We start from the raw sequence: 19,877 nt of genomic DNA on the forward strand, positions 1-19,877 counted from the left end.
AATAAGGATGAAGAAATATCTCCTTTTTTTTTTTTTTTTTTCTTCAGAAGTTAATTAGGAAAATTAACATTATTTCTTTATCTCACTCTTACTCATTCTTCATTCATACTCTCACAATCGCATTATTATATATATATTTTTTGTTTTGTATGGGGGAGTTGTCCACAAAGTTACTGTGGATTACTTATATCGCGATTATTTTATCACTCTTATAGTAAATGTAGTTGTTTTATTAGGTATACATCATTTTAAACTTCTTCTTTTTTTTTTAATTTAATTCAAAAAAGGATCACGTCATTAGGATCATGTAGCGAGGTTGAAATTTGAAGTTGTAGGCAAACAAATTTAGCAAAGGAAGTGGATGGACTTACAAGCTGAAAGAGAAGCTTAAGGGCCGGAATATGTGAACAATATAAAGACGATTAACATCGTTTTTTAAACTATCCTTTCCTTTTCTTTTACTTCTTGCGCAATGTAAACTTTTCAATTTATCAAACCTGGATAATAATGTGTGCGATTCTATTAACAATAGACAGCCAATGAAAATATCTATCTATATTTAGATCTAGTGGAAACCTCCAAGAGCAGAAAAAAGAAAAAGCGCTCCAAAAGCAAGAATACACATCCGGTTTAATACAATTTTCTAGGAAACTTTAGGAAGTTGGGGCATGAAGAAGAATTTGAAAAACTAATCAAAAAAGAAGAACATCAAAGATCTGCAAAGCTTCTTCTTCATTGGCAATTGTACACAATCAACAAAAAACGCTTTCAAAAAAAGTTTAGCACTAAATTTTAATGCCTTTTCTTTTGTGAAAAACAAAAAACAAAAAAAACGTCCTTCCTACAGTGTGTACGCGGTGTCCCCCCCCAAAAAAACATGAATTTTTACAAACTACAAAAAAATAAAAGAACTTGAACTAACATCAAAATACTTTGAAAAATTCAAATTTCTGGAAACAATAACTTTATGGACAACCTTTTTTTTACATATAAATATATCGTATATCGTTTTTTTTTTTTTAATCTACGTATACTTAAAAGAGAACACGATCTACTTATCTTAGTAGATTTTTGAAGTTTATTATCAAGTTGTTTCTAGTATTCATTATTTACAATTTACATTTGCAATTTTCTCACTATCAGGCAGAAACAACATTAAATGACTTTTCTTTTTTTTTAAAAAAAAAGAAAAACAAACAAACTATGTACATATACATTTTCATATATGTGTGTATGTATGCATTTATTATGCATAAGTACTAATTCACAAGACTATGTCTTTTTATTATTATTATCTTATAATTCTATAAATATTACTAGAAAACAAACTTTTTTATTAACATTATTAAAAATAATAAGAGCAAGTTCACAGGTACGACAAGATATATAACAAAAAACAAACAAAAACGTTTTCAATTCGCGAGTAAAAATTCTGTACAATACATTGATATAAACATTAGTATTTATAAATGTATATTTTATTTATTTATTTATTTTGAAAAAAAACAAAATACTTTTTTTCTTCTTTAAATCAGAATCAAGATCACAAGATATATATATTTTTTTTCACACAACAGAATTTTTAAAAATAAAAACTAAATTGGAAGAATATAGAGCTTTCCCTGTTATCCGCGGAACGATTTCTTTAGATTATTGCAAATTTAGAGAAGGAAAACCCAGGAGGTTTTCTCGTTGGTTTAAATTAAACAGAATAAATGTTTCCGCCAAAGACCACATTACTAATATGCACACATACCACAGTTTCTTATTTCAAAAGATGTAAAAAAAATACACAACTTTAGTTTACTGGTGTTTCATTCAAAATTGTGAGAACTTGTCTTTAAAAAAAAAAAAAAAAAAAAAAATTAGTCCAAAGCTCAGAGGAAATTTTACTTCTTGTGGAAATGCATTTTCTTTAACAGTTCGCAATAGTGCCTTTAAACTTCAACGACTCCCACAACAACTTGGAATTCTAGCTCATCTATATCCCGGTACTTGTACAATGTGTATTACATTACCGAGGAGGCACCATTTATTGAGCTTGAAATTAAAAAAAAAAGACATTAAGCCCAAAACAATTTTTTCATAAAACAAAATGGATGAACAGATACTACTTGTTGAATGACCAGTTTTTTTTTAAGCTTAGTTAATTTGAACGAACTTAAATCACCAAGATAACAAGCCTATTCTTTTCTGTTTTAAAGGTAATTATGAATTTCACTCATTTTACGGATTTTTGCCTAGAAGAGATTTAATTAGTGTCATTCCCTGTTGAATGTCGCTTTTGAATTGCACGTTACGATCCTGAACATTTTACCTTCACGTAGGAATCTTTTTTTTAAAATTTTATTTATAAATGTATGATTGAAAGCTCGTCTAAATAAAGGAAAAGGACTTGAAAGTTTTCAAAAAGAAAAGTAAGCCACCAAAATATCAAAACAGGATACACACATTAATTTCTTTCCAGTTTTTTAGACCAATCTGTCGGCTAAGTGGAATTCGGTCATCAAAAATGAAATACATGCAAGAGAAATTATTAAGTTTTCTTAATTTAAAAGGGAGAAATGCAACTGTAATGTTTTTTTTTAAAGTGTAAAAATGGTGCCCTAAGTAGTGGAGCTTAAGTATTGCACTTCTAAGAATTCCCCCTAAACCTCCGGCCACAGTTCTTGTAATCAAATACCGCGGACAAAAGAAGAAAGCATTATATTTTTTTTGAGCAAAAAGATTTCTTATCAAAAACAACTGGAACAAAATATAAAAAGGGGAACATTTTAGGCCTGTTTTATCTTAATTCCCTAAAATGTCACATTACAATGGCACAATTTTTTTTTTTTTTTTCTACTAAATTCTGGAGTTGCCAGTATATTTTTATTTATTTATTTTATTAGAGACAACATGAAAAATCTCCCAATTTTTTTAACAATTTATTTGGCACGTATTTCTATGTTTCTAGACGTTAACAAAAAAAAAATACTTAATTAGATATCGTGTTAACTTAAATTTAATGCACATTATTCATAAAACCCTACCCTCCAATTTAGTCACCTTTTTTAAGTACACAGATCTGCTTATTCTTTATTTTTACTGCTAATCATAACTATCTTTTTTTTTTCTTTTTAAATTAAATAACTTTTTAATTTCTATTTTTATCTTAAATTAAATTATTACAAACTATTTATAGTTTTTCAAATATATATATTTTTTTCATTCATTTATAACAAGCACTTAAGTTTAAAGGAGAGTGGAAAAAAAAATAAGTGAATAAATGAGGTGCAACATTAGGTTTCATTTTTCCAAAAGAATCATCAAAGATTCACTTCTTTTTCAATGTTTTCTCTTTAAGTTTTCCTAGAATTATTATTATGGCCACATTAACTTTATTACTTTACTTTTATATCTTCCCTGATATAATATTTTCTTTTTTCTGTTATCTGCTATAATTTTGTTTTATCTAAATTTTATTAATTTGACTAGATAGCAAGTGTTTCCATTGAATTAAGTACATCTTCATCAGTTTGTGTAGCTTCATTACCCTGAGGTGATCTAGGTGTAATCGGTGGTGTCAAAGTATTCGGCAAAACACAATTACCTTCTTCTACGCCGCCTTCAATACTATCTCTGTTATACCATTTAGCCCTGCTGCGACCACCCTATGGTTTGACAGAAAAATATTCAACATTTTACTAGAGAAATGTAAAAGTGAAAAGCAAACAAACAAAGGAAAATAAAAAGAAGGTTAAATTTAGATCATGAAACACCAAGAAGCAATGAGTTTCGGGGAAGTAGATCAAGTAGTGTTGTACAGATTGGTTTTAGATGTACGAAACAAAGAAGTGCAAGAATCATACAGTAAAATATCTTTCTGCCTGACTAGGGCCAACAAAATACCAAATTCATACCACGTAGATACAGCAAGGTGGCTAAATGGCTGAAAACGTACATCCATTTTGGTATAAAAAATAAAGTAATCGCCTATTTTTTCAGGCGAAGCTTAACGTCCAACTACCATTTACTAGGTGTCGTGGACGGAGGCGACTAGCCAGCTTACTTTACTATCTCTCATTTAACCATTAAATAAAATCCAAGGCCAAGACCGGGAATCGAACCCAGTACCACAATGCATATTAGCTTTGCAGGTCTCTCCATTTTGGTATAAGTAGGTATGTATTAGAGAAATATCGAATATAAAGGAAAGATTCTTGTTTGTGAATTCAAAATAAGCCTAATATTAGATAAAAGGAAAGAAAATAAGAGAATTCTGAGGTGGGCGTGGTGTAGGGAGATCCCAAGTTTGATTGCCGATTGTAGCTACTTTTTATTTTTCATTTAATTATAAGTATAAGCTTCCGCCCTGCTCTGCAGATACCTAATTTTGGTAGCTGGATGTTAAGCCCTGCTTGAAAACATAAGACGATTTCTTATTAAGTTTCTTTTTACTAAAAATTCTAAGTTAAGAAACCTTAAAAAATTCGAAAAAAGGTGATCAACATGAAAATGATGCAGCTAAATCAGAGCTTTTCCATTAGTTCTGGTCGAAGACACATTTTCATATCTGAATCTTCATACTGACTCCTCCTCTACTTCAACTTACTTGACGTTAAAAGAACCAATAAACTAATTGCAACTCGAAATCATATATAAAATATGAATTTATTTGTAATTTTATCTCAACAATAATAAGCACAATAAAAATTTTATGCTTTACAAATAAATAAAGATTATTTTAGTGGTGGATGTTGATGGATCAATCACGTGCAATAATTTCATCAATTTCTGACGTAACTCCGAAAATCGTAGGTAGAGGAGTGTCTGGTATTTATAAAGTAATATCCTCCGGTAATCAAGACTTGAGATACTTTGCTAATGTATAAATTTTAAAATGTGGTTGTTTTGTGCGGTTAATATCATTCGATTATTTTATTAATCATTGCATGCTCGCAGTTCTTATTTCTGAACGGTTTTGGTCAAAATGGCTGGAGAGTAGTGTGTAAGTGCAGTGTGAGTTAGAAACATCATAAGTGAAAATAGAATTCTCTACACCGATCTAATGAATCAATTTCAATCTAAAATGATTGATGCAAATCTAAAACCAGGCAAAAATAAGAAATCACTCTGAAGTTAAAAAAAAAAAGAAATGTGGTAATGCAATAAAACACTGGAAATTGGAATGAAGAAAACTATCCACTTAAACAAAATGTGTGAATAAAAAATAAACTACGCTAATCGGAAAAATGCACACGAAATTCCATTACAAGGAAGTTTAGAAAAAAATTAAACAAAAAATTAAAAAGGAATTACTTACGTATTTATTACGAGGGCAAAATCCTCGCCTTGTAGTAGGGTGAGCCGAATATGCAGTCAAGAATTGTCTTGGAGCCGAGGAATAGAAAGGAAACTGCGGCACCTGGATAGGACATAGAGGAGGAGGATTACGGATAGGATCATGATTACAAGGATACATGGATCTAAAAGGAAGGTTAGGTGGGATATTATTATTATTGTTATTGGGATTGTTGTTATTGTTGTTGTTGTTGTTATAAGGATGATGACTGGCTGTAGAAGATCTCCGAGCTTTCACTACGGTTGTAGTCACTGCACAGCTAGTCTTATGCATTTCTGCATTTTGGTTGTTATTGGTGTTGTTATTATTGTCGTTTGGCGGCAACGAGGTTGGTGGTTTTCTTCCTTTAAATGGTCCGTTACCTCTACCGCCCCGCCCTCTTGACATAGCGCTATATTCCCTATCTTTGTTATTGCCAGGTTTATGCATTGATACTACTGGAGTGTCGCAGATGGCCCTTCTTTTTGAATCCATCTCTTCTTTGCGATTTGGTAAATTTGATAACGACGATGGATTTTCTACTCCATTTTGCTAAACAAAAATTTCTCCTGATTACAATTTATTGGTAAAAGAGATGTGAAAAAAAACAAAGATTAATATGCACGTTCAGCAAATGGTTCTAACAAAAATTGTTTAATACTTCTTTTATTCAATTGCTGAAAATAATTTTTTAAAAAATCCCTTTAACACGAAGTTCGGAAGAATAGGGAGTTGGTAATTAGTACTGCTCCCTTGTGCAGCTCACATTTCCCCAATGCTCCTTAAACCATTTAATAGCGGCCAAATATAACTCCCCAAATTTCGAAGTTAATAGGGAGTACAACCGTTCTAACCATGGTAACCGTGCATGCTCTCCTAGAAAATCCCGAGGGTCAACAAGCCGACTGATAGGGAAAATTCATTCTCTGGTGCTAATTTCCATCACCCCCGATATCCCCCACCAGAGGGATACATAACCTGCTTCAACACCAGATATCTTCCCCAGCTCTATACTCAAGAAGAGAGGAGAGCCAAAAGATTTTCATTAACACAATCTGATCCATAAAAAACACATCTTCCCTCCCAACAATGGTACATTGTAGTCACTGCACAGTTATTTCCTCCATCACGTAATTCACAAGTCAAAATGCCCCGCCATCTCACGTTAAACATGATAGGCTACTTACTTTTCGATACCATGGATTGGGCTGATCTAGCTGATATGCTGATCCAGCGAGGAATTTTTTTTAATTAATGGCTTTTTCTAAACTTCTTTTTTACATATATTTGTCTAGTTTACATATACGAGGGGGTACCCAAAAATAACCGGAATTGCGTGGCCGCGCATGGAGCTTATGTAGTACGCATTTCTGCCGCTAGACGTGTATAGCGCAATTCCTTGCCAGTTCAGTCCTGCCTGTGTTGTCTGCCTGGCTTGTTCTGTTCATCTGCAGTGATTGTTTTTACCAGCGCTGTTTTGTTCTTTTTTCGTTTTTTATGATGGCAAGTTTAAGTGAACAACGTGCAGCTCTGAAATTTTGTTTTCTACTCGGCAAAAATGCTGCTGAAAGTGTTTTAATGTTGAAAACAGCTTACAAAGATGACGCTATGGGAAAAACTCAAGTATACGAGTGGTTTACTCGGTTTAAAAATGGCGACATGTCGATTGATGACAAACCTCGTTCTGGACGTCCATCAACTGCCCGAATCGACGAAAATGTTGAAAAAATTCGAGAGCTGGTGTTCACAGACCGTCGACAGACAATTGATCAACTGTCAGAGAGTAGTGGGTTATCTTGGAGCTCGGTTCAGCGAATTTTAACGGAAGATTTGGGGATGAAAAGGGTTGCTGCCAAGTTTGTTCCTCGAATTCTGACTGATAATCAAAAAGAACATCGAGTTGAAACATGTCGTGCTTTGAAACAACAGCTTGAAACTGATCCAGACTTTCTGTCAAAGGTCATTACTGGTGATGAGTCATGGTGCTATGGTTATGACCCAGAAACAAAGCAACAGTCGAGCCAATGGAAGACGTCATCTTCACCCTGACCAAAAAAATGTCGTCAAGTCAAGTCAAACATCAAATCAATGCTGATTTGCTTTTTTGATGCCAAAGGCGTAGTCCATTCAGAGTTTGTCCCTCCAGGTCAGACCGTCAATCAAACCTTGTATTTGGAAGTTTTGAAAAGATTGCGCAATAGTGTTCGCCAAAAAAGACCCGATTTGTGGCAAACAGGAGACTGGTTCTTCCACCACGACAATGCACCTGCACACACAGCCATCTCTGTTACACAGTTTTTGGCTAAAAATGGCATGGTTCCGCTGCCCCACGCACCTTACTCGCCTGACCTGGCTCCGTGCGACTTTTTCTTATTTCCACGCATGAAAAAGGGCATGAAAGGTCACCGATTTTACAACATTGAAGAGGTCAAGAAAAAAACGAAGAAGGAACTGTCAGCCATTTCTAAAGATGACTACAAAAATGTTTCGAACAGTGGAAGCACCGGTGGGACAAATGTATTAGTTGTAATGGAGAGTATTTTGAAGGGGATAAGGTTGTTCTGTAAAAAATTTGTAAATAAATAGCTTTTAAAAAATAATTCCGGTTTTTTTTGGGTACCCCTCGTATTTACCATTAAGTGCGATTCTTGACCGTTCTTTATTGCCAAATTGTATTTAGAACAGTTGTTAATGATCCTCAACAACATTCCCGTAACGATATGAAATAGAATTTTTCAATGATAACACTAAGGACTGATGAATTGTAAAATTTGAATACCTTTAGACCTTTACACTATGAAATTCTTCGATAAAGATCTGTTATGTTTAACTTCGCTTAGAGTAGCCAGCCAACTTTTTGGTTTTTGTGCATAGGAAAATAATCGACAAACATCACGTTATATTGTCAAACAATTAATTTTGTTAATATTTGCACGCATCATGCGTTTAGTATAAGAAAAGAAAAGAAAAAAACTTTTCGCAGAACAAAAAACAAAAAATTATCAATCTACCTCTGAATAAACAATAGGTGATGATGAAGTTGGGTCATAATTTCTTGGCGCAGCATAAATAATTGGTGTTACTCCTTCTTGTGGCGGAACGGTTATCTGCGACATTTGTGTTTGTGGTCCATAATAAGTTAGCTCTGTTTGAGGTGATGGTTGGGTTATATAGTATTGTGTAGGGATCAGAACGCCTCCAGTTTCACCAGCGCTATGTGCAGGCATCATTACTCCGTTAGGCCCTTCTGCCATTGGATAACAGCCGTCAATCTGTTGTTTTTTTAAAAAAAAAAAAAAAAAAAATTCATACAAATTGGAAAAATAAAAATATCTTAAATTATCAGTGCAAGTTTCTACTGATAATTTCTGATAAGAAAGAGAAAGAGAGAGATTAGCTGAAAAAAATTTCTAAGAAATGCAATCAAATTTTCTAGGTAGGCTGTTGGCAGAAGCCAATAGTTTTAGGATTGTCAGTTTTCTCTGTAGAAGGAAACTACAGAACTCCCCTTCCTCGGAAACCCTAATAAAGGAAAACCTGAAGCATCCGTCTCTACCAGAAAAGCTTTACACAAAAAAATAAAAATAAAAAATACGTGGCATTGGTTTATTTGGAAAACGTTTGACGCATTCTCAATAAAATTTCAAAATAGTAAAATATGGGAATCAATATATTCCGGTTCAGGGGTTACCATGGCTAAGTTAATGTAAGGTTCCGTTGTGGAAGTACCAAAACTAAATATACAGTTTGAGCTGCCTATGGTTATTCTTTTTAGTGCTACAATTTCATTACTTTGATCACTTTTAAAACACTTTTTGGACTCAAGAGGACTTCAAAATAAGGGGAAAATTCAATATCGAATTACACGATCAGATCATGTGACAATAAAGCAACCTATTCACGGGGAAAATCTCAATATTTTCTCTGTACATGGTCTTGGTTGATCTTAAACATAATTTTTGATGGAATATATCAAATATGAGCAAAAAAAATTATTTTTTTTTTTACAAAGTACTTTACTTGCAAACTTTATGCCTGTAATTCATTATAAGAATCACACTTTATTGCTTCAATTTTTTTCTCCCATTGCTGGAGTACATTATGCATAGTCTTATCAAACTGTGACTTCAGAGTATTGGAGTATTTCGTGCAAGGATAATTAATTAATGATCATGCGTCTAAAAAGCTGCAACTAGGTTATCTTTCTTATTTTATAAATAAATAAATAAATAGTTCAATTAAGAGAGCTAGATTACTACGTCACTTTCAATAAATACCAAAATTGTCCAAATTCAGAAATAAACAAGAAAATAAAGAACCAAGATGTTAGTGATAAAGTTAATAAAATTCAGGCAGATTGGACTGTATAGGTGAAATGTTAAAAGGATAAATAATAAAATTCAAATTATAAAGCACATTTAAATTAGTTTTTAATTTATGTAATTCTATTAAAAATGAATTTAATTTATCAACTAAGGCAAGTGAATTTAGCCAGATTGTTTTTGTCTTTCATGCCAACATAGTTGAAATAAAAAATTGAACATAGCTTCTTCTTTTTTTGTCCCGAGCAAAAACGACCACAATTTAAAAAACAAAAATTCTGCACAAACAAAGAAAACTAAAACAACAACAAATCAACACAAGAATTAATTTTAAACTATTTTGGAATCGAACCTGACTGGAAGGGATGCTGTTGAAGCGCCATTGACAGGATGATGGGGTAAAATTTAGTAGGGAATAGGAAAGGTATCTAAGACGAGGTATGTAGGTTGATACTGCCCAGTCACTGCTTCTGTAGAACCAATGTACCCCATTCCATTGCACTGAAGTTAAAATATAATTAAATATTCTTTAAACTAAGTATTATTTATTTATTTAAATTTAAATTTGATTACATAAAATTGAAACATTAATTTTTCCAGTATTCATAAAATTAAGTTGGGAATACAAAAAATACGCTTAAAAGTTTTTCCTGTTTTTATTTTCTTTTACTCCTAACAGACGGAAGTAAGTTCGAGTCAAACTTTCGGTATTAAGTTATCACCAGATATATAAATATATTTATTTTGAGTCCACTCAGCCTTAAATTAATGTGCTTAAGAATACTCTAGCTCAAACTTTATATTTCTTTTGCGTACCCCCTACAAGACTCATCTAATTTTTGCATTGAACATTGAAATTGACGGTGAGTTATAAGATGGATATTATAAAAGTTAATGTGAATTCTGATAATTGAGATAGTAACAATAGAAAACAACAGGGAATCATTCACAATCAACGAAAAGCCCTTTTCCTCTTGCAACGATAAAATTTATTTAATACACCACACCTTACACTTAAAATTTGGCAAAAGAAAAAGAAGAAAAAAAGCTATATTAAATCCAGAAATTCGGATGAATTTGCGACCTCTTACCTATGGGCTATAGCTCATCCTAACAAAATTTGATACTAAAGTAAAGTAAAAATCTACACTCACAATACTGTTAATAAATAAATGAAATTTTATTGAAAATTGATCTAATAACATGCTACTGAAATTCAGTTGTTCTAGAGTTTAAACCTTAGCGTATGAGGGAAAAGCTGCTTTAATTCTTGGGAGATTCATTGAAACTCCTATTTCTTGCGATAACTCAATTTCGAAACGCAATATTCCTCTTACTTATAAGGAAAAATAAATAAATAAATACGCAAGGTGACTAAAATAACTGGTTTACAAATGAAGAACTTTTTTTGTTCAAGTCTAGGTTTTCTAAAAAAATGCGAAACATGATTAGGAATCTTTGAAAATATTTCAGTAAAGTTTACTTACAGGTATCTGATATGGATAATGAGCTGCATGATAGAAGAACTGTCCTTGAGGTACATAAGAAAAAGGAAAAGCAGAAGGTGTACTTCCTTGAGCCATACCGCCATAAGGATTGCCTGTTAGGAAAAAAAATAATAATAATTTGCATTACAATAAATTCAAAAACATTACACATTTTTCGGTTTTAACTGATTAATAATACTACTACTCAAATGTTAACTTTTTTTCCCACGTTAATTCGGGTCACTTAAGAACAGAATCGATGCCAAATTTAATTAAGTTCCGAACTAGTAAGGTTGTTGCATGAAATGCAACAGATTGGGAGTTCCATTAAAAACATGACAATACTTGGACGGCGAATTACATGCGAGGAAGCTTTTAAAAGAGTAAGGGGCAAACTTAAACTGTGTGAAACGCAATTCATAATTACTTATACGTAATTATATTATATTATTTAAAAAAAACTGAAAGAACCAGTCGTGAAAACAGTAGACGACACATGTGGTTCGTTCTATTTTGCAATTGGATAAAATAGACTAACATAGAACTCAGACTAAAATAGAATAAACTAAATAACAAAATATAGGATAGATTTATTATGTATCCCCATAATTGTAGGGCGCAAATCATGAAAACAATAAAAGAATGGAAAACAAAGATCTCTAAAAAAATAACAACTCTAAAGAATTCGTGGATCTCTCAAATTATTTTGGGCTACCAGGGATGCTACTTTATTCAATGCAGTTTTATATAAATTGCATTGAATTTATAATATTTCAAAAATAATTATTTGCTATCACTCTAACCTTGCCAACGACTTGGATCTTACTAGGTCTCTAGAAAAGGATTTCCATTCAATTCTCTTGCCTATATTTTCTCTTTTAATAAAAATTAAAATAAATACCCAATCCAGTACTGAATGTACTATAAATACTATGAATTAGTATTTTTAATCAAGTTTGTTGCGTGTAGTTCTTGAAGCCTCTTAATATGCTTAACAATAAGGCACGATGTGTGTCCGCTCATGTCACGAAGAGCTTAACATGAAACAAATAGGCCCTCCAGATGGAGATTATATACCACATGGTTGTCCCATTCTTTTCTCGAAACATAGCTACGACTGATCAGCCACAATTCCGTTCCCAAAATTTAGCATGTAGAAGTAAACATTTTTCAAGACTTCCGTCTAACAAACTACTTTCAAAGTGGAAAAGAAGAAAAACTTAAAGAACAAAGTCCAAGTATGTTTTCCAACTGTGGTCGAGGTTTAAAAGAAAATCATTAATATGGGAGCATTCTTTTAAATTTCGAAGTTCTACCTTAAGTTTATTTGTTAATAAATCGATACAGTACCCAATGAGTGCAAGGGAATTTCAATTTAAATTTCATATACCCTTTTATCCGATATTAGAAAGTAGGCACCGAGGAACTGCTATCCATAACTATTAAAGGAAGAAGATAACAATAAACAATCACCTGTAGCGTAAACTGGCGCAGGTTCCACGTGATTTTGAATAGCTGTTACAGGTGAAGCTGGTTGAGGTTGCATCGATTGTTGTGGAAAGAATGCCATTCCATTATGAAATGTAAAAGTTACTCCATTTTGCCTAATTACTTGATTTGCTGTCATTGGAATTGGACTCGCCGTACCTGATTGTGCAGCCTCGTAAGAATTCCTTGCAAATCCCTTAAATCAAATTTTAAAAAAAGTTAGCTAAACAGTGGTTATTTGAAATATTTATTTTTTGGGAAGGATCACAGTGAATTACTTTAATCGGAATTTCAGAAACGACTCCGCCACTTTTCTAACTTCAGAATGGTTATGTTTATTACGAATTCAAGAATGCCACATTGTAATTGTTGCCTGATTGTAATTAAAAGACCTAATTGCGTAAGGCAACATTTTTTCTTTCTGGTACATTGTCAAATTTTAAATTACAAGAGAAAGAATGTTCGGTAATATCCAGATATATTTCTTTCTTACAACGGCTAGCTTAGGGACACCAGGGATGCTACTTTCACCCTCATTAAGCTCACATCAGTATTAAATATCACAGGTCAATATGACTAGCAGTCATTGATCTGGTTGTCCAATAGACCGTGCAAGGTTCCTTTTAGCATTCCACTAACCAACGAATTCATTATTTAAAAAAATGTATTTTAATCAATAAATTTAATAACCCATTTTTATTTGTAAATTAGGTAACCACTTGAAATTATTTACCTGCTTTCTGATTGCTGGTGCAATGTTCAGACGCCTTTCCTTCAAAACTAAATTCTCAGCCTGCAAATTGTACATAGGTATCAGACAAATTAGTTTTTGATAATCTGAATTACCACAATAGTAATATTTATTATTTTTAAATTAACTACGATTGCTAGTAAAATTATTTACAATATTTACTTATTTAGTTTTGTTCTTCCTTATTTAATCTTATATATAATAATCTGGCACACATGTCAATTACTTGAAATAGTTTTCATGAAAAATATAAGAGGTTCTGGAGGTTTCCTCAACCGCAAAAAATCTTTCTAGCACCAGATCGGTATGTATGTACTGATGCCAACACACTAAAAAGTAGCAGAAATCTCGAACTTGTTATATTTTTTATGTTTTGGCGTTTTTATCACTAAGGATGACAAGTGTGTCTTCAATGACTTCAAATTCAAAAATAACTTTTCATGAAACGTGCTGTTTACTTCCGTTTATTTGAAAGAAATCCATCAAAAAGAAGTAATACGACTTTAATGAAACAATTTGTTTTTGTAATTTTCAATGCATCTCAAATATTAACTTATTGAGAATATAATAAGAAAAAGGGAAAATTGGAGTTTTTTAGTCACAAAAATCTATAAATTTTTAAAAACGAAAATTTAAGAAAAGTAAAATAAAATGCAGTCTTACATCTTTTTGTAATCGTTTTGCTTCGTCTTCAGTTTCGAAAGTGACAAAACCATATCCTTTTGAAACGCCTGCTCTGTCTGCTATAATTTTTGTCCCAGTTACACGGCCATAGTTAGAAAATAGTTGAACCAAATCAGATTCAGTTGTTGCTGCTGAGATTCCACCAACAAAGACTCGATTTGGTATTACGGTTCCATATTTTGGCGCATTAATATTATTATTACTATTTGTGTTTGTTACTGATGACTCTACAGATTCCCTAATCATATCGTTTGTTTCATTTGCCATCACCTACAACAAATAAATATTTGTTAACAAAAAAAAATAAAATAAAAATGTAACACTTAAAATGTTAAAATAATAAAGATGATATATTTATATGATTATTATTTAGTGACTTATTTTTCTAAGCGTTTTCATTTTCTGATCGGTTTCTGAGTTTTATTCGTCCTCAGAGATAACTTTAATAAAATAAATTGCTTTTTAAACCACCTTTCTTTCTTTCTCTTATTTTAATAAGTGATAAAAAAAATTTGGTATTGAAGACCCTTCTAATAATTTTAAGCAGTTGTTCAGTAAGGTTTTAAAATTTAGATTACCCGAAACGAGCTTTAGATCGAAACTTAAATATCAGTGGCCTAGGCAATTTTTCCCACGGCTTACTTTATCCAAGAAAAAAAACCCTGCCTATTACGCAGATTATTAGAGTTTTCACCATTAATGAAAATAACACTGTATTCATATTTATATATGAATATAAATGTTAAGAACATAATTTCAATAGATACTTTTCACCGTTAGATTGTGAATACTTTTCCTTTAAGGAGGGCAAAGTTAAAAATAAAACTAAAACAAATTAAGGAAGACAAACTGCCACATTTTGATTTAGTAAATTTCTTTTAAGACATCTCCAGTCCAAGAATTTTTACCAATGAGCATGTTTAAAAGCATTATACAATAAGGAAGAAATATTTTGAGGCGATTAAAAAAAAACATTTGTCAAGTCCACCAAAATCATCTGGTGGATACAGAAAACCATTTGCATGCACACCGTTGAAACTTTGCGAATTATGTACAGAACTTCCACTTCACGTAATGATAAAGAAATTTTCTGTATTACTCATAACAGGTGATGGAAATACTTTGAATACAAATAAAAGAAAATCTTAAGTTAACAATGAAATGAAATATGTTAAAAAAAATTAAATGGTAACCAGGTGGAAAATGGACAGGCGTCATCTTAAGATCACCAAATATTTCATTTCAAAAAATATTCCCGGTCCATTTAGTTCGCAGAAATAAGCTAACCATTATGCAAAACATAACATGTAACAACAATTAGTTTGTACTGAAATAACACTGATTAATCTATCTTTTCTACCTTTTTGCAAGAGCTTTCGTTTAAAAAAAAAATTATTTAGTAAATATTTTTAAAAACTTCTTCCAGTCACTGAAAAGTCACCCCTCATTATAATGATATATTTACAATTCTCTTGACTTGACACTGGCAAGATATATACATCTTGCATACATAGGGTCAAAAAATTTGAAAATTAAGACAAAAAACTATTGGGAAGACGTAATTTACTTATAGCTGCTACTTCTAGTGTTCAGGACGGATTAGGGACGGTCAGGGCATATCTTTTACTTCCTAAGAGAATGAATTGAATCTATCATTTATATCAAATGAAATATCCAGTAACCTGTTAAAAACTACTTCATTACCTAACTCAGTAATATCAAATACTCTCTATGCAAATGCAGATTACTTATTATACCTCAGAATTAGGAAAGGATCACAACACATAACTAGTAATCTTAACAAGATTTTTTTTCAAATTACAAGAGATAAGAAGCAGGATTAATAAGATATATACATTATATTTTCCGAGTTATTATGAACATATCGTTAAAAATAAGTCAGCAGGTTGGCACCTAGTTTCAAATAAGCGTGTAGCCAAAACATAAATCTTAAATTGCAAAAAACACATGGAGGTAACAATATACAAAACTTCTCTAACAAAAAGTTACTTATTTCCAAATCTATTCTCTTACCTTCTTATCCACAAAAGAAGTCAAAATGGGTGAATAATGGATTATCATCTAGCTTTGCAATGCCTTAGATGTAAAATTACAATATAATACAAAATAGTTTATATTTAGTTTTATAAGAAAAATTAAGCGTATTACATAATATACCTTTGATGCTTTTATTTGCAAAGCCATCCAAATTTTGTTTTTCACTTATGATTTAATTAACCAGATGTAGGGCCAGAATATTTCTAGAGAGAATTTAAATAAAAGCTATATTAGTTAATATTAAAAACAGGTACATTTAATCAAACATTATTACCAAGAAGTTAGCAGATTATGTCCAAATTCTACATTACATGATTGTATTATAATATTAATGTAAGCAGCAAACACAAAATTTTACTCGTATACTATCATGTAATGTTGGGTCTGCGTAAATTAGCTGGTTTAAACAGAACGTACTGTAATTTAAAAAAAACGCTTCTTGATGCTAAGCTTTAATAAATATATACGAATATAATTATAGGCACACATTATTCACTATCTGTTACAATAAAGAACGTATATTTAATACAGGTTAAATTAAATAGGCTAAATTCTTTCCTTAGCTCTGTACCAAAATTAGAAAAGCCCCGGGTAAAGGACCAGCAATAAATTCTAACATCTTAAATTCGTCACTAAAAACTGAATTAACAACCTTTTAATAAATAAAAAACCTCAAATTATTCAACTTACATAAAATATATGTATTACTTCATCTTGAAACTGAAGATTTCTTGAAGGCACATTTTAAACTTCGTTGCTTGAAATTCAACAGATAATAGTATGGAGATTAAAAATATGGCGGCAGACTAGTTACTATTTTTAAGAAGGAACTAAATGCATTTAAAACATTTAAAAAAAATAAACTATATCCTACAAACCATGCCTATCAGAAAGTAATTATTAACAAAGAATCAACGTAAACGAAAAATCAAATAACAGAACAACCAACAAACAAAAACGAAGAAAAGAAAACCAGAAAACAGGACACATAAACGTCACTACCACAAACTCAACAGTTTGGCCAAAGCAAAACAATAACCTATTGTAAAAACTATGAAATTTGTTATATACAAAGACAAGTGACTGCTCTAGAATGTGTTAATTGCAATTTTCATTATTTAGACAAGATAATTTAAAATGATTTACAAATAAATAAAAATAGTTTGGTATTATTTGCTCTAAAAAAGAACACTTTTTTTAGAAACATTAAAAAATGAGACAGGCACTTTGTTAACTTAAATTTTAAATTCAATAAAGTAATTTTTAGCTAATCTGATGTTGAACTTAATGAATGTATCCTATTCACTTAACAATAATCACTCAATAATTAAATGCAGATATAGTAAAAATTAGAAGAAGAAAAGGATTTAACTTTTAAATTTAAACATTAATTTGAACCTTAAATCATTTTCCCGCGTTAAAGCTTAACTGTAACTCTAACCGCCAAGCCGACGATTCAAATGAAGAAGAGATGCAGGCTTAAATATTTAAATTAGTTTGTATTTAGAATTAATTTGCATTAGTCATAGTTACAAGTAAAAAAAAACAAACAAAACATAGAAATGTCAGAAGATCAAGGTAAATTATTTGATAGTAAGTTTAATGACGGTATGTGTTAGTAATGAAATAAATTGAATGATGAGTAATTTTTCTTAATCTAGGACAATATTTGATTAACATTGTTGGGTTTTGTTTTTTAGATGAATCCTTTGATGACGGAATTATTGATAACGAAGTTTTTGTTGGACCTGTAACGGCAAAAGAACTTGAGATTACCTGGAGAAAAAGAATAACTTTTACAAGACCTTCAACTGAGTGGTAATTAATTTTTTTCGCCCATTTCAAATCAATTACTGAGATACAATGCTTTGATCATAACCAAAAGGCAGATATCCCCAATGGCTTATAAAACCATAAGTAGATACATCTATTACGCCTCCTTTAACGAAAATGTTCGTGTTAGTCGCAGTACTAGAATGGGCTCTTCCCGTTTCTTTATTATATTCCATTTCAAGGGTCAGTGTTTGTACAAAAGTAGGCATCTTAAAGAGTACAACAAAAGTACGTGTGACTAGGAGCTTATGAACTAAGCATTGCTAAACCCAAACCATCTCTTTATGGCTGATCTGCACGTATAGAAGGCAAAAGAATAAAATAAAATACCACCCCTTTAGGCCTGTGTACATTGTGGAATGAATGTTAGGGATATAAGTGTTATGATTTTAGGCTGAAATACTAACATCCTAGGAGAAGTTGCTCATTCATTTCCATATAGAGCGTTACAAAACCATAAATAATTAAAGAATTCAAAAAAAAATTAACTAAATGAAATACGTATATCAATTTAATTTTTGATAATGCAAACAGGTCCCAGTGTTTTGGATCAATTACAAAGTTTAAAATGGCATGTAATGAAACTAAAACTGCTCCTAAAAAAACACACCTCCCGATTGTTTTAACAATCAAATAATCATGTGGAATTGAGTTTCACGTACACAGGAGCAATTATCGCAGATTTTGGATTTCTATTTCAATAGATTTTCGCAATCATATAATAAGACAATTATTTTTTCAAATAAACAGTGGTAACTTTGTTTACCTACTTACCTAAATAGTATATTAATATTTGTTTATTACGTTTTTAGTTTTGGTGGAATGAAGTTCACAGGTACATATCTGCTAAAAAAAAATATATGTTTACCCTTTTAAGTAACATTTAAAACTTCTTCCTTTTTTTGCAGCGATGAAAAGGATATTTCAGAGCCGACTGGAGATAAAGAAGACGTGAAAAATGTTTTACCAGCAGCAGATGAATCGGTAAAAGAGAATGCAGCACCAGCTCCTTTACTTAAACCAGCCAAGCTAATCGTGCAGTTGGAACCAACTGATTTGAAATGGGCGAAAAAAATTAATATGAAGAAAGTTGACAAGCCTAAACGACCTGCTTATATTTTAAGTCCTTCTAAATTTAACTAAATATGAATAATATAATTTTATTTTTTATTTTTCTAGAAAATCTAATAACTGAAAGTTGTAATTGTGATTTAGTTGTGAATAACATTGTGAGTTGAATAACATTTATCAGCTTGACAATTTGAGTTTTGTGTAGCACATTCTGCTCCACTTACAAATCTTTAGAATTAAAGAGCATGAATATGTTTAATAATGTGATTACGTTTTCAGATCCCTTTTTTACTCATCAATTTTAAACATTTTTTAAAAAGTTATCTCAAAATTCGAAAATAATAGTAGTAATGCAATTAACTGTTGCTAATGGAAGAAATGGATTAATAATAACAAAAATATCTTTGGTACTCCTAATTGATAGTGTTTGTCTTAAAATTACAGACGTCTTTAAAATGTACAATGGATAAATATGAAAAAGTGTGCCATGATCAGCTCAAGTTTGTGTACAGGCTCCTAAATTCAATCAGTTGTTTTTTCATATCAATTATCATTTCAGATCTTTTGAGAGTGTAAGGAATAAAGATGTAAGGATGGGATTCTCGCAGAAACTACTAAGCCCCTGAAGAAGTGACTAATCCAATTCCTCCACCGGAATATTCCACTTTCGCAGATATTTTAAACTTGTTCCATCTTTTTAATCTTTTAAGGTTCCTAGCTTAAAGCCTTTTAAGGTATGAGTTATGAAGTGGACTTCCTTTCATGAAGTAGCTTTGGTTGCGAAGTGTTTGTGCTTGATCTCTTTGAACAAGCGAATAGTTGTACTAAGTAAAAATATTTTATGAACAGAAATCGTTAAT

The 19,877-nt window shown here is 31.3% G+C and overlaps 2 protein-coding genes across 7 annotated transcripts; one reads left to right on the forward strand and one right to left on the reverse strand.

The window, feature by feature from the left end:
- Window positions 1–817: 817 nt before the first annotated feature.
- On the reverse strand, window positions 818–17,119 carry bol (boule homolog, RNA binding protein). 4 transcript variants are annotated; one of them, XM_074121441.1, is made up of 9 exons: window positions 16,804–17,119; window positions 16,234–16,316; window positions 14,035–14,325; window positions 13,354–13,413; window positions 12,606–12,816; window positions 11,133–11,245; window positions 8,335–8,595; window positions 5,306–5,875; window positions 818–3,653 (listed from the first exon to the last, which is right to left on the reverse strand). In XM_074121441.1, the coding sequence occupies exons 2-9, from the start codon at window positions 16,258–16,260 to the stop codon at window positions 3,474–3,476; spliced, it is 1,713 nt and encodes a 570-aa protein (XP_073977542.1). In that variant the 5' UTR covers window positions 16,261–16,316; window positions 16,804–17,119; the 3' UTR covers window positions 818–3,473. The 4 variants fall into 4 exon arrangements, with proteins under 4 accessions (XP_073977542.1, XP_073977541.1, XP_073977544.1 ...); XM_074121440.1 differs by having other exon boundaries at window positions 16,090–16,316; window positions 16,804–17,115; XM_074121443.1 differs by having other exon boundaries at window positions 5,306–5,407; window positions 16,090–16,316; window positions 16,804–17,108.
- A 177-nt stretch (window positions 17,120–17,296) lies between these two features.
- LOC141450733 (uncharacterized) lies at window positions 17,297–19,279 on the forward strand. Of its 3 annotated transcripts, none has more exons than XM_074121466.1 (3): window positions 17,297–17,721; window positions 17,814–17,931; window positions 18,855–19,279. In XM_074121466.1, the coding sequence occupies exons 1-3, from the start codon at window positions 17,676–17,678 to the stop codon at window positions 19,087–19,089; spliced, it is 399 nt and encodes a 132-aa protein (XP_073977567.1). In that variant the 5' UTR covers window positions 17,297–17,675; the 3' UTR covers window positions 19,090–19,279. The 3 variants fall into 3 exon arrangements, with proteins under 3 accessions (XP_073977567.1, XP_073977568.1, XP_073977569.1); XM_074121467.1 differs by having other exon boundaries at window positions 17,297–17,706; XM_074121468.1 differs by having other exon boundaries at window positions 17,297–17,691.
- The last annotated feature ends 598 nt before the right edge of the window (window positions 19,280–19,877 follow it).

The sequence above is a fragment of the Rhodnius prolixus genome, unplaced genomic scaffold, assembly GCF_049639745.1.
Source record: "Rhodnius prolixus isolate KJV_2025 unplaced genomic scaffold, Rpr scaffold_8, whole genome shotgun sequence".
Taxonomy (NCBI): Eukaryota; Metazoa; Arthropoda; class Insecta; order Hemiptera; family Reduviidae; genus Rhodnius; species Rhodnius prolixus.

Coding starts and splice junctions, on each gene's coding strand:
- bol (XM_074121440.1), bottom strand. CDS start 16,137: ATGATAATCCATTATTCACCCATTTTGACTTCTTTTGTGGATAAGAAG. Junction 13,414..14,034: donor CAAAACGATTACAAAAAGAT/GTAAGACTGCAT, acceptor TACAATTTGCAG/GCTGAGAATTTAGTTTTGAA. Junction 5,876..8,334: donor CACCTATTGTTTATTCAGAG/GTAGATTGATAA, acceptor ATTTTTGTTTAG/CAAAATGGAGTAGAAAATCC.
- LOC141450733 (XM_074121466.1), top strand. CDS start 17,676: ATGTCAGAAGATCAAGGTAAATTATTTGATAGTAAGTTTAATGACG. Junction 17,722..17,813: donor TGATAGTAAGTTTAATGACG/GTATGTGTTAGT, acceptor TTTGTTTTTTAG/ATGAATCCTTTGATGACGGA. Junction 17,932..18,854: donor ACAAGACCTTCAACTGAGTG/GTAATTAATTTT, acceptor CTTTTTTTGCAG/CGATGAAAAGGATATTTCAG.